The sequence below is a fragment of the Octopus bimaculoides genome, chromosome 2, assembly GCF_001194135.2.
Source record: "Octopus bimaculoides isolate UCB-OBI-ISO-001 chromosome 2, ASM119413v2, whole genome shotgun sequence".
NCBI lineage: Eukaryota > Metazoa > Mollusca > Cephalopoda > Octopoda > Octopodidae > Octopus > Octopus bimaculoides.
This window is the reverse complement of record NC_068982.1, coordinates 108,686,918-108,701,547: the sequence shown is the minus strand read 5'-3', so window position 1 is coordinate 108,701,547 and position 14,630 is coordinate 108,686,918. Positions and strand designations below refer to the sequence as shown.

Here is a 14,630-nt window from a genome sequence, read left to right as displayed (position 1 = left end):
TTTTTTTTTTTTTTGTAATTTACGTAGAAAACTTTAAAAAAAATTCTTCTTCAAGAAAGACTAATCCACTTCCCCAACCTTCACCCATCACCTCCCCACTTTCAAAAAGCTAAAAACTCCGAATGTTTCACTTTTAACTTTTTTGAAAGCAGGGAAATTTTTTCAGAAATAATGTCGTTTAGCTGTTGTTTCTAGCATGTCGGGTTTTCTGATGGTGGTCTAATATTTTTGACGTCTGCTATTTCAGTAGAATTCTACACATGCGTAAAACACCAGATAAAGTGAAACATTCGGCGTGTTTAGCGTTTTGAGAGTGAGGTGATGGGTGGGCAAGGTGGAGGAAAGGGCATGGAGTGTTTCTTCAAGAAAAATTAAAATTTAAAAAGAAAAAAAATTCTCAGATTCGTAATCTCTGTAATTTTCTATGTGGATTTTAAAAAAATTCGGAAAGTTAAAAATTAAGAAATTGAGGTGGGGAGGGGGGGAAATTAAAATTTTGAAAATGTTATTTCTGGGCAAAATCCTATTTTCCTATATCGAAAACAGAAATCCGAAGAAATTTTGAAAAAAAAAATAAAGCGGAAATGGGTGTTGTGCACGCGTTTTACCACCACCTGATTGCTTGACATCCGAAATTACGTTATTCGTAATTTGTTTCTCGCTGTGCACCTCTTTCAAAATCACCATTAATTGAAGAAACAAAAGATATGGAAACTTGAACTTATAAGATATGACTTTCAGCAGCAATTGATGAAACTGGAAAACTTTCCATGATGTTTAGGTTATCAAGAAAATTACGAGTGGCTGATTTAACTGCTATTTTTAGCACACGATGTAAACGGGTGTAAATGACGTTCTCAAAAAAAACGCTGGAGTAGTAGTAAGAGGTAAAAATATGCGCAGATGTGTTCTCGCTGTCGATGGCTTGTAACCTTAAAAACGGCAAATACAATTTTGAAAAAGAGTTTTCTAACTGGAAAATTTTTCTTATAATATGCCAGATAATGATATTATAGCATGTAAACTAGAATTTGACAAACATTACTAGTTTTTTTTAACAGCAACTGTTAAAAAAAATATTTAAGACCTTCATATGCGTCACTGAAGTGGTAGCAAAATATTGAGATAGAAGATGGTGTTGTATTGGGAGATGGACAAATTTTTTTCTTCCTCGTCTTCAGAAAGTTTTAAAGTTGGTTGGATATTTCTGCAAAAATTTCCAGAGCCTCGTTATTTTTAATCACGGCGGGTTTCACCACTTTAAAGCAGTATGATATATATGTGGAAGTATGAATTGCAGTAAGGTCTATTAAATGACTTCACAGACAAATTTTAATAGACCACAAGAAAACATCTATTACAACTGCAGAAATTTTATAAAGTAGACTGGTAAGACATTTCAATTGCTAAAACATAATAAATATTTAAATGTTCATCAAAATGTAGAATAGAAGTTAAAAGAAAAACCTGAATAAGGCGAATTCGCCAATACGGCGAAGTTAAAGAATACGCACACCTTGTATTTAGGGTTAAAGTTACGTCGAAACCGGGTGGTGTGCGTATTCTTTACCTCCGCCGGTTAATAATTCTTGTTACTTCTATTCAAAGGTTGGTAGAAATGCTGGCATGACTACAGATTTCTGCCCCACCGACTTTGGATGATCATAACTTTCAGAAAAATGGACATTTTTTTAATGAAATTTTCTACGAATATGTATTATATCATGTAGATTCCGAATATATAAAACTTGGGGGGGGGTAGGAGGGGTGTGGCGGGGGAATTTCGGAAAATTAACCGGAGTCCACTTCGATTCGTCTTAACTTTCAGGAAAATGGATATTTTTTTATGAAATTCTCTACAAATATACTTCGGACTATGTAGATTTCGAGGACATACGAACTTTGGGGGAAAACAATTGGGAGTTATTTTTGAGAACTGTTCCCCACTCAAGGGGTGTTTCGGAACAAGTCGTCCATATTTGTTTCTTTTTCTCCGTTTGTGCATCCGTAGATTTCTACTGACGCAACAGGCAATGAAGCCCTCACCAGAAAACTCGTTCTGCTAAAAATAACAGCTAAAGTCTGGTACGCAGTAATATGTTATCATGACGACTTATCTGTTGCATACGATTTCTTTTTCACTTTAAGTAAATTCCCAAGTAAACGTTTCGGTTAATGTTCAAATCTTGACCCGGAAATGAAAATCCAGAAAGGATACTAGAATGGGTGTAAAACGAATATGAAACAAAAGAAAAGGGGGGAAGCAACGGGAGGGTGGGGAGAGGAACTCGGAAAATTCACAAAATCCGAGTTTTTCCTACTTAACTTTTAGGAAAATGGGTTTTTCAATGAAATTTTAAATAGATACCTTTCAAATGGCATACATTACGATTATAAAGAAATTTGTTGGGAAAATTATTTTCAAAGGGTGGGGAGAGGACTTCAGAAAATTCACAAGATCCAAGTTTTTCCCTCATAACTGTATATATATATCATCATCATCATCATCATCATCATCGTTTAACGTCCGCTTTCCATGCTAGCATGGGTTGGACGATTTGACTGAGGACTGGTGAAACCGGATGGCAACACCAGGCTCCAATCTAATTTGGCAGGTTTCTACAGCTGGATGCCCTTCCTAACGCCAACCACTCAGAGAGTGTAGTGGGTGCTTTTACGTGTCACCCGCACGAAGGCCAGTCAGGCGGTACTGGCAACGGCCACGCTCAAAATGGTGTCTTTTATGTGCCACCCGCTCAAGAGCCAGTCCAGGGGCACTGGCAACGATCTCGCTCGAAAATCCTACGAAGGCCAGTCAGGCGGTACTGGCAACGGCCACGCTCAAAATGGTGCATCTTATGTGCTGTGTGTGGGCGCGTGTGTATGTGTATATGTGTGTGTGTATATATGTGTGTGTTTGTATATATGTGTATATATGTTTGTGTATATGTGTGTATATATATATATGTTTACAAAGGCAGATAGGCATCGACAGCTAGCAAGTCATGCTACTCCAGACTGATGATGAGCAATAACTCTGAAACTAGTCTCTGGATGCTGGCTTTACTAAGAACACAGGAAATGTGTCAAGGCCAACAGGAAACAGTGTTTCTTAGGGCTAAATAGCAATAGTGAGGCAGAGACCGAAACAGATGTCTTGCTGTAAAGGAGGTACATGGTTACCCAGCCGGAGAAAGAGAGAGAGAGAGATCAGGAATGAGGACAGAAACAGGTGTGCTGCCGCAAAGGAGATACATGTTTATCCAACCTGAGTGAAGTGCAGGAGAGGGAGAGAGAGAGTGAGAGACATTAGGACAAAGATGATGGCAAAGTGCTGGGCATGCTCACAAGTAAAGGCAGAGAGAGATATATATGGTGGTAAGTGACAGGGCATACCCTTGAGGTTCGAAGGTCATAATGTAAATGGCAGGATGTTACCAAAGAAACGTGATTAGAGAGTGGGGTGGGGAAATGAGTGGGGAAAACCTGGGTATATAAAGTGGCAAGGGGGCTACCAGATAGCAATGATACAGAGAAGCAGGGCCATGAGGACAGGTTTGGGGAGTAAGAGTTAGGCATAGTGTATGAAGGAGGAAATGTGAGGAAGAGAAGAGATGTAGGTTGTAGATTGTTTTGTTGGGGTATGGTGTATGAAAAGTTTCCTTGTTCCATGTGGTGGAACACAGTTTGGGCACTAGCAGATAGCAGTGTGGCAGGGCCAAGAAGACAGGATTGGGGAATGGGAGGTAAGCATAGTGCATGAAGTGGAAATGTGAGGAAGAGAAGAGATGTAGTTTGGTTTGTTGTGGTAGGGTGTGTGAGAAGTTTTCTTGTTTTGCGTGGGTGGAACACACAATGCTTCTAGAACTCAGTTTCGCTGATGTGGGTGGGTCTTCTCAAGAACCTCATATCGTCAGACATCTCGATCCATTGTCATTTCCTCCATGAGGCCCAACATCCTGAGGTCGGTCCTTATCATTTCATCCCATGTCTTCCTGGGTCTCCCTCTTCTGCAGGTACCATCCACTTTCAGCGAGCAGCATGTTTTTATGCAGCTGTCCTCATCCATACAGATCACATGTCCAAACCAACGTAGTCTTCTCTCTTGCATGCTACATTTGATTCCTCTTATGCCCAATTTTTCTCTCAATACATTTGCACTTTGTCACACACTGATGCTGCACATCCAATGGAGCATACTGCCTTCATTTCTCTCCAGTCTATGCATCCTTCTGCATTCAGTGCCCATGCCTCACTGCCATGGAGTATAGCCATTTGCACACAAACATCATAAAATCTACCTTTCACTCTGAGAGAGGGTCCTTTTGTTGCCAACAGAGGTAGTAGCTCTCTGAACTTCCTCCACCCTATTCTTATTCTAGAAACAATACTGTGAGAGCATTTTCCATCATTGCTAATTTCGTTACCTAGGCAACAGAAACTATCTACAGCCTCAAGAGAGCCTCCAAGGCATTTGAGAGAATCTAGTCCCGTGTGCTCTTAGTGTTTATTGTTCCTGCACATCTACCATGTACAAAGGCGACTTTATCTGTTAATCTACCTGTGATTCCACTGCACCTCTTATGTGTCCATAGTTTACACTGGATGCAGTGAATGGAGTTTCTTCCAACTCCTTTCCTACATATTGAGCATAACCATTTATTTGACGGAGAGAAAATTGTACCTTCTTTCTTACTAACAAATTTGGTCTTTGCTAGTTTAACTTTGAGGCCCTTTGATTCTTGGTTTTGCTTCCATACCTGGAATTTCTTCTCCATTTCTGCTAAAGATTCTGCAATAAGAGCAAGTTATCAGCATATAGCAGATCCCATGGGCATCCAGTTTTGAATTCTGCTGTTATGACCTGCTAAAGAGTACTAAGCTAAAGAAAGAAAAGTCCTGGGGTTGATTTGTTCAACTAAAACCCTTCAGAGTGGTGCTCCAGCATGGCCGCAGTCAAATGAGTGAAACCAGTAAAAGATAAAAGATACATACATATGATTGGGTACTGAAGCAGCAGATCAACCACTCAAATTTGGATGTGATATATCTCAACTTTGCCAAGGCCTTTGACAAAGATGATCATGAGATGATATGTTACAAACTATGTGACCTTGTTATCACTGGTGAACTGAGAGAGTGGCTTTTTAAAAGACAACAGTCAGACAGTTGCAGCCAATGTGCTCTCTCTAGGGAGCTGTACTAGGGAACTGTACTAGGGAACTGTACTAGGACCACTACTGTTTATAGTGATATGCCTCAGTCGTACAGTCAACCAGTCTCACCAGCTATGCTGATTATACAAAAGTATCACAGGTGGTCAGGGATCCTGATAGTATCCTAAAACTTCAAAATGATCTGCATGTAATATATAAATGAGCTGATGAAGATAACTAAGTTTGAAGCATACCACTATTGGCCCACAAACAGACTACAATTGGAATGCATAAGACCAGGGTGTAGTGCTATCCCAGCGTTAGAATCAATGCATGATCTTAGAATCCATATGAGTAATGATGCAACATTCTATGTGCATATTACCGCGATAGCAACACTGTGCAGGCAACTAGCTGGATGGATCCTTAGATCATTCAGAACAAGAAATAAGGATTAAAGATTAAATTGTTGCATAAATTTCTAAGTTAGCCATAACACAATGGTGAGTTCAACTGAGTTGAACTCACCATTGTGTTGTGGCTGTGAAAAGAAGGACTAGGCAAGTAAAGTGTTGATATTAAAGTCGGTAAAAGTATGGTTAGGGGATGAAGAAGCAATAGAAGAAGAAGGAGATGAGAGAGGGAAAGAAGAAGCAGAAGATGAAGGAAGAGGAGGAGAAGGTTTCATCTTCTATTTACATTTTCATCTTTATTTACTTTTTGTTCCCTCTTGATATAACCAAAACACAAAGTCTGGCAGGCACACAATGTAAAAGTACAACTTCGATGCAGGTCTGAAGAAGTGTCACTGTAATGTTTAAAACTGCAAATATTATGCAAATTTTCATTCGGAACTTTTGTGTGAACTGACATTGAAAGCAGAGTTGATATAAAAACAATTGTAGTTGATCATTAAAGATGTGTTAAAGACTTTCTTTGTCTTCTTATTTGGCTTATATGCATATGCATATATGTATATTATATGCAACCCTATATATATATATAACCCTACGCCGGGCCCACAAAAACCAAACAATACTAACACAGCTAACACTGATAAGACACATATTAAAAATATACCTAACTATAGAAATAAATTAGATAGCCATAAAGACAAATTCACTAGCCTTCCCAGCTATGATGGCAGGTTCTATACCAGACATAGCCGTAATAACAATAAGAACAATCAGGATACAATCTGGCTAATTATCCCCTACACCATGAACCTCAAATCTAACATAGTCCCTTCATTAATGAACATAACAGATAAACATCTAAATGTAAATAATAAACATGCAGCAATATTTAAGAACAAAATCAGAATCAGCCACAGCCTGACATGTAACTTAGCTACCATCATAGCATCTATTGATAAGAAAAAATTAGACGCATTCTATGCAGCTAGAAAGACCACGAACAACCAAACTAACAACCGTCCGACTAATAGAACAAACCCCAACTCTAATCCAACACCCCTTGTTAGTAGAGACACACACCAAAAAAACAATAGGGCCACACAACACAGACATAGACACCCCTTATAATTTATGTAGCTGTAGAGATAGGAATAAATGCAATTTCTCCAATAGATGTAAGACCGAAAATGTAGTTTACCAATGTGATGTACACACAAACGGCAATATTAGATCTTACATGCGCGCCACGAAAAACCAAATATGCCTCAGATACAATGAACACCGATCTAGCTTTAAAAATAGAGAAAAGGCAAATTCACCAAGACTTAGTAGCTATATCTGGGAATGAAAGGACAATAATTTAGCATACAAACTAAAATGGCATATACTAAAAACAGCAAATTCTTATAACCCAACTAACAGAGGTTGTGACCTCTGCCTAACTGAACGCCTCAAAATCCTAACGGCTACAACACACCTTTTAAACAAGAGATACGAAAATAACCGAATTTGTCTACACACTACAAAATTTTCATTTTCTAAGTATAATTAAATATGTAAAAAAAATTTCACTTTCTAAGTATAATTAAATATGTAAAAAAGAATTTTCCTTTTCTAAGTATAATTAAATATTAATAAGGTCAGAGTTAGCTCCCTCTTCACCAAAACTTAGGGGAGTTACTCCCCTTTACAAACACCACCGGTGCTAAAAAACAAAAACATACGCTCGAACTTTAAAAACAAACACGTGCAGAATGCATTTGACCAAAATTGGAACTACGAGCTTGAACAGCACCCACCCTACCTCTCCTTCGCAGAAAGACTATTAACACAACTTCGACTAAAATGTAAGACTAACTTTACCTAACTCTATTCTTATACCACTATATGCATTACTATATCCCCTAACTGTTATTCCTGCATCTCTCACACCATGAACTTTAACATACTTCTCAACATTCTGAAGAGATCTGTCAATCAAATTGGCACATCGAAACGATCGACAATGAATCATTATACAATCTCCACATAATTAAATCAATGGCTAACTAGCCCAATTGATCTGCTTCTTCTTGTGTTTGTTTCTCTATTCTCCACTTGATTATATGTATATTCATACATATATATGTGTATACAATGAGTTTCTCTCAGTTTCTTTCTATCAAATCTTTGGTAGGCTATGGGCTATAGTAGAAGACACTTGCCCACAGAAGACTAAACACAGAACCATGTCGTTGGGAAGCAGATTTATTAACCATGCTGCAATGCTTGTGCCAAATGTATTTAATAATTTCTGTACTTGTATTATAACAAAATTAAGTTGAAAAAGTGAAAGAAAAGTTTTAAAATAATAAAAAGAAATAATGAAAAAAAGATGATTATGTGCCAAAACAAATGGTTTTATGTTTATGAATTTGTTTTGCAAGATTCCTGATGTGAAATTGTCTGTTGAAACAGGTATTGTTATATTTCGGGATGGTAATTTTTTTTTTGCCAAATAAACACGCGCACTATATATTTGTTCTTCATTTATTTATTATTGTTCTTATTTTATCATACATCCATTGTCTGGAAATCTTTTGTCACACATCTGTGACCTCTTCAGCAACTCTTCCATTCATGTGTTTCTTCCTGTTCTGATTAGTCCATTCTGTGTCTGTATGATGTGTGTCTCTTATTTGTTCATACATTTGCAGCTGTATCTGTGTGATATGTGTGTGTATGTTTGTATCTGTGTGTTTTGTATGTGTGTGTATGCATGTGTGTCTATGGGTTTGCTTACTATATTATTTGTATCTGTGCCCTTTATATAGTTTTCTTTTTCATTTATTTCCTTATTTATCTCTGTTTCTTATATTTTCATATGTGCATGTGTATTTATGTCTATACATGAGTTTTTGTATTACACTGTTTGTATCTGTGTCTTTTTTTTTTCCCTTTAGTCATTGTGTTGCATGGTGTGGTGGTGGGGGTTATTGTTCCATTCGTGTTCTCTATTGAGGCTCGGTCTATCTATTAGTATGTGTGTGGCCGCTGTAATCTATCTAAATGTCATGTCTGTTCTAAGCATTGCTAATATCTTAGTCTCTATGTTCTAATTGAGCATGTTGGTAGAGCACTGATGAGTTTTTCTCCTCTTTGAGCTTCTGCCAGTGGTTGCCTATCCACTCCCCTATGTTACATGCTGTCTCTCCAGTGTAAGTAGTTGTCTTGTTTCTGCACCATTCCTCAGTGCATAGTCAACTATAAACTACATTCCTAATCTTACAGTTAACTTGTGGGTTCATTTTACATACTATACAATTGATCTCTGTACATAGAGATAGATCAGAGATTTTATGGGGGTTCCTGGCCTTTCTACTACTTTAATCTGTAGATTTACATTATCTAATGCTTTTCTAAAACGATATGCTAGTTCGCCACCAGGAGTAGCATCAATGAACATGACACTCTGGTATTTTTTGGTGTCATACCATGAGTTGGTCTTATCTATTTTTTTCTTGGTCCTTTCTGTGCTATTCCAGGATTTACTCCTGTATAACTGACAGATTCCATTTGCATCATTCTCTATGATAGCCTTGTACTTATAAACAAATGACACTTATGAGCATCAGTCTATAGAAGCAACAACTGTCAATGAGAGTATCATCATCATCGTTTAACGTCTGCTTTCCATGCTAGCATGGGTTGGACGATTTGACTGAGGACTGGTGAAACCAGATGGCTACACCAGGCTCCAATCTGAATTGGCAGAGTTTCTACAGCTGGATGCCCTTCCTAACACCAACCACTCTGAGAGTGTAGTGGGTGCTTTTACGTGTCACCCGCACGAAGGCCAGTCAGGCGGTACTGGCAACGGCCACGCTCAAAATGGTGTATTTTATGTGCCACCCGCACAAGAGCCAGTCCAGGGGCACTGGCAATGATCTCGCTCGAAAATCCTACGAAGGCCAGTCAGGTGGTACTGGCAACGGCCATGCTCAAAATGGTGTATTTTATGTGCCACCCACACAAGAGCCAGTCCAGGGGCACTGGCAACGATCTCGCTCAAAAACCCTTACATATGTCACGGGCACAAGTGCCAGAAAGGCGACGCTGGGCACAGGTGCTATCCCGATTTCGCTTTCGCTTGCCCATATATATATATATATAAATATATATAAAGGCTATTTGCCAACATAATATAGCTGTCCTGGAAGGGATAATGTTACTGTTGTTTAGCCCCAGGAAGCATCATTTCTAGCTGGCTGTATGACATAATATCTGTGTCTTTATATTTTCAAACAGGGAGTTCAGTACCGCCATCCAGCACAAAACAACATGTGAACTAGTTTCTGGGTTATTGCTCTTTATCAACACAGAGTAGTTTCTTGGCTAGATAGGACACAGATATTGTGTTCTATAGCCAGCTAGAAATGGTGTTTCCTAGGGATAAACAACAGTAACATCGACCCTTCCAGGACAGCACATTATGTTGGCAAATAGCCTTTACTTTAAAGAACTGTTACTGAATGTCTCTCTTTGAGAGATTTAGAATAATAATAATAATAATAATAATAATAATATATATATATATATATATATATACATATAAATTTTATTTTATTGAAGTGGTAACTGTTACTTAAAATTTCACATAAAAATCATCAGGCTGATGGAGTATTTAGAAAAGTGTTAGAGTAGATAAATAATCATAAGTATTCATAATTACCACATCATTGAATAAACATTTAAAATTGATTGGGTAGGGCAATTACTTCTCAAAATATTGGAAAAAAAAAACATTACATTAATCTAAAAACTCACAACTGTCTGATGATCATTTACATGAAATGCTGAGTAACAGTTTGTGGAATTTTCGTAGCTTCAATAAAATACTATTTTACTCTAGCTTTTGTATTTGAGCACTATTTTTCCCATCTTGTTTTGCAGCTATGTGCTCACATGTATGCATACATACATGCATACATACATATAAACACACGCATGCGCGTGTGCACACACTCACACACACACAAGGGTTGGCTAAAAGTTCATAGGCTAACCAAGATACTCTCATGGAATGTGACCAAATGAAGTTTATTTTCCAACATAGTCCCCTTTGCAACTCACACAATTCTTCCACTGGTGTTGCAGAGCTTGGATCCCATTGGTAAAGAAGCTTTTGTCCTTCTTGTCAAAAAAGTAGATATGAAGTCATCATCTCTGGAATACTGGTTTCCAGCCAAGTGTTCTTTCATGTTAAGGAACAGACAATACTTAGATGGGGCCAAATCAGGAGAATAGGGAGGATGATTAACCAGTTCAAAGCCACAGTCATGGACAGCAGTCATTGAAACCAAGTACTTGTGTGCTGGAACATTGTTCTGATGAAACAGGACACCTTTCCTTAGTTTTTCTGGGTGTTTGGTCTTGATAGCATTTCATAACGACTTCAGCAAGTTGGCATAATGCTCTTCATTGATGGTGTGGCCATTTTTAAGATAGTCAATAAGCACAGTTCCTTTTGCGCCCCAAAAACCTGAGGCCATCACCTTCCCTGCAAGTGAAATGACCTTGATCTTCTTTGGAGCAGTTGAGGAGGGATGTTTCCACTGCATGGATTGTCTCTTGTCTCTGGTTCAAAGTGTTTCCTAACCATCCTGTGTTAGGAAACATTCAAGGAAACTAACTGAATCTGCATCAAACACTGTCAGATTTACCCATGATGTGATCAGCCTGATGTGCTTTTGATCAGGTGGCACCCACCAAGCAGAAATCTTCATCATGCCAAGTTCATTATGCACAATATTCTCAACTCTCTCACAGGATATGCTAATAGAATTGGTTATTTGATTTAGTGTCAGTCGCCTGTCATCCATCACTATGTGGTGAACTCGATCAATGTTTTCCTCAGTGGTGGCAGTTGCAGGACATTCAGATGTTGGATCATCTTCAAGACTTCCCCTTCTTTCTCCTAAATTCAGCTGCTCACTTTTGCACTGTTGATAAAGTTAGAGTGTCATCCCCTAATGTAGCAACCATGTCAACATGAATGCTGTTGGGGGCTAATCCCTTTTTCTGCAGGTACTTGATAACACCATGGTGTCTGTTTTCAAGAGAAGTTACAATTAGTTACTTTAGAAGTCTTTGAACAGTGACATATCAGTTTACCTGAAAAAAAAAAAACAATGCACTCCTTTGTAGTCAGCCTATGAACTTTTCAGCTTACCCTCATAGTATAGATATAGACATGTCTTCCTCCTCTTCCTCCTTCAAGAACACTCTGAAAGTTTGTGCACCTAGGTTCTCATAATGAGGCCTTTGTCTTCGGTGGGTTCCGGACTTTGCCTCAGGATGCAGTCCACTCCAATTACAAACAGAAAAGGAGCTAGAGTGTCTTTTTGTAGAACTCCTGCTATTGTTTAAAACTCTTCAATTGAGCCAGAGATGCAAGTTGGACAGGGAGGAAAAAAGAAAAGAGAGAGATTGAGAGAAAGACAACTAAAGAGTACCCCAAGTATTTAAAGAAGTTTATTTCAAGTGTACTCTGAGTACAAAATACTCGTGTGCGTCTGCTAGATATGAAGTCAATTTTCACTGTCAGCCAGTTATGAGCCTACAACAGCATTTGTGCATCCATAGTTTATACGAGGTATGCTGTATGGAATTTCTACCTACTCTTCTTCCGCTTGGGAAGCATGACCTCTTTCCTGTTGGCAGGAGATTCATATCTTTTTTCCGGTTATCTTTCCTGTTAACTAAATCCATAGCCTTTGGTATGTGTACCTGGTGACCTCTCATTTCTAGATTTCTGTTCCTCTTTATTGAGAGCTTGGTCATCTAGGTACAGGTATCTGAACAACCATTAGTACATAAATGAATGCATACATACATACAAACATACATACATACATGCATACATACATACACCCCCACTCACACACACACACACATACACATATTTTTATATATCTTCATATATGTACTGATGGCTGTGGGAACTCCTGTACCAATCTAACCAAGCTCTCACCACAGAATTGGTTAAAGATTTTGAGAAGACCAAAATCTAGAAACAAGAGGTCACCAAGTAAACAGGAAAGACTAAAATTTTAGTTAACAAGAAATATATATCTATATATATATTTTAAAATACATACACATATATATGGGTGTGTTTACAATACAAATATACATGCACACACACACACACATATATACTAGTTCGAACATGCTTACATTGTATCATATATTTGTGTAACATATATACATAAGTATACATATAGAACGGAGTAGAAAAGTCTTCACATCTGATATGGAGTAGCTGAAACATTTGCAAACTCCATAGTCCGATAGTATTCACGGTCATCATGTACTAAACCCAGTTTCATTGCAGTCTCTTTGTAACTATGACAAACTACACCATTAATAGTCCTCATATCTTCAAATGATGTAGCTCTGGGAATATGATATAGTAAAGCTCTCAGATAGAATTTCTCTTGTTCCTTTGGTGAAACAAAGTAGATACGCCCAATTGAGTGTGTATTATTTTTTCTGAGATGTCACATTTTCTCACTATTATTCCATGTGTAAAATTCAGGGAAATCAGTATAGTGTAATGTATATGCAAATGAGTTAGCTGGTGATTTCCATTTAACTCGCATCCATTCAGTGTGAGTGGACCTGTCGTGTGTGTGAATAACATGTTCAATATCATCATCATCATTAAAGTAAATATATTGCTCTTTGGGTAAATGAACTGTAAGCTGTTGGACTGCAGGATGTGAACCATGTAATTTGAACCCTAAAATCCTCCAGACTGCCTCTGATGAGAATACATAGCAGCCATTGATATAATTTTCAATTTCATCTTTGTGTGTTTGTTGTGCATTGGTTTGTCCACTAATATTGACTGTCACCCAATCATGACCTTTATGAATATATTTGCTAATATATTTAACTGATTTTACAGATGCACATATCTCTACATTACAATGACCTCTATATTTGACTAAAAAGAAGGGGGAATATGGTACTACTGAACAATTATCTAATTCAACATTAGACTTTGTAAATGTAAAACCATTATTTCGACATTGGTAAAGTGGATAGCCATTATAACTGTGTAATGTATTTTCTTGAAAGACTTTAGGGAAATGTTTTTTACATTTCCCATCAACCATACATGTTGCATTGGGTTTATCTCTTCTACATGGACCATGTAGCATGTTTTTGGTGACATGTTGAAACAGAATTGGTTGTGTTTGCAGATTTGGAAGTTCTGCATAAACAAATTTATCATAATATTCTGGATCTTTTTGTAATATGAACAACATATGACAATGGGGTAGTCCACACTTTTGAAACTCTATAGTCCACATGTAACCTGCAACCTCTCCCAAAACATTCTTCTCCAAAATATCATCCAAGAGATCCCTAAGCTTCATATTAAATACTCTGTCAGTTAAATCTGGTCTGTCAGCTGGTGTCTGTCCTGGATAAAGTTTGTCTGTGATACTGGTCAAGGAACGAAAATTCTGACACAAATGAAAATTATGGAGATGTACTTGCATAGCAAGTGACTTGATCTGAGATCATGTGCTGAAACAACAATTGCAGTGTGGAAGATGATTGTAAGCCATTTAAGAACACACAAAAAACTGTTAGATTCACTTCAACATTTAAATTTAATTTGTGTCAAAATATTTTTGGTGCTCTGAAACTGCGACCTGTTCACTGACAAAACTTCCTGCTGCACCTAAACTGACCTTTCCAATATTTTTTTTTCACCGGATTCCCATGTTTTCAATGATGGAGATTCCGAATATGCAAAAAACCACGTTTTCAAAATTTTTTATTTTGGCGGGGTGTGCAAGAGAAACATTTATGGAAATGAACTTGTGCGATGTCACGCCTCTGAATTTCTTTTTAATTTGTTGTTGGGAAAGATTCTTCATATTTACCAAAACAAAATATTATTAGTATTAAAGAAACAGAGTAAACACTATGCAATAAATATTTTTAGATGTCTTATATCACAAAAGCAAATCAAATTGTATGAATAGATCGTAAGATTGAT

General features: G+C 37.6%; 2 protein-coding genes across 2 annotated transcripts in view; one reads left to right on the top strand and one right to left on the bottom strand.

Annotated features, from left to right (window-relative positions):
- The window catches only part of LOC106876748 (uncharacterized), a 127,858-nt gene that overhangs the window by 40,003 nt on the left and 73,225 nt on the right, over positions 1-14,630 (top strand). The window lies entirely within an intron of this gene.
- On the bottom strand, positions 12,856-13,998 carry LOC128247073 (uncharacterized). Its single transcript, XM_052965870.1, has 2 exons — positions 13,522-13,998; positions 12,856-13,056 (listed from the first exon to the last, which is right to left on the bottom strand). The coding sequence occupies exons 1-2, from the start codon at positions 13,996-13,998 to the stop codon at positions 12,856-12,858; spliced, it is 678 nt and encodes a 225-aa protein (XP_052821830.1).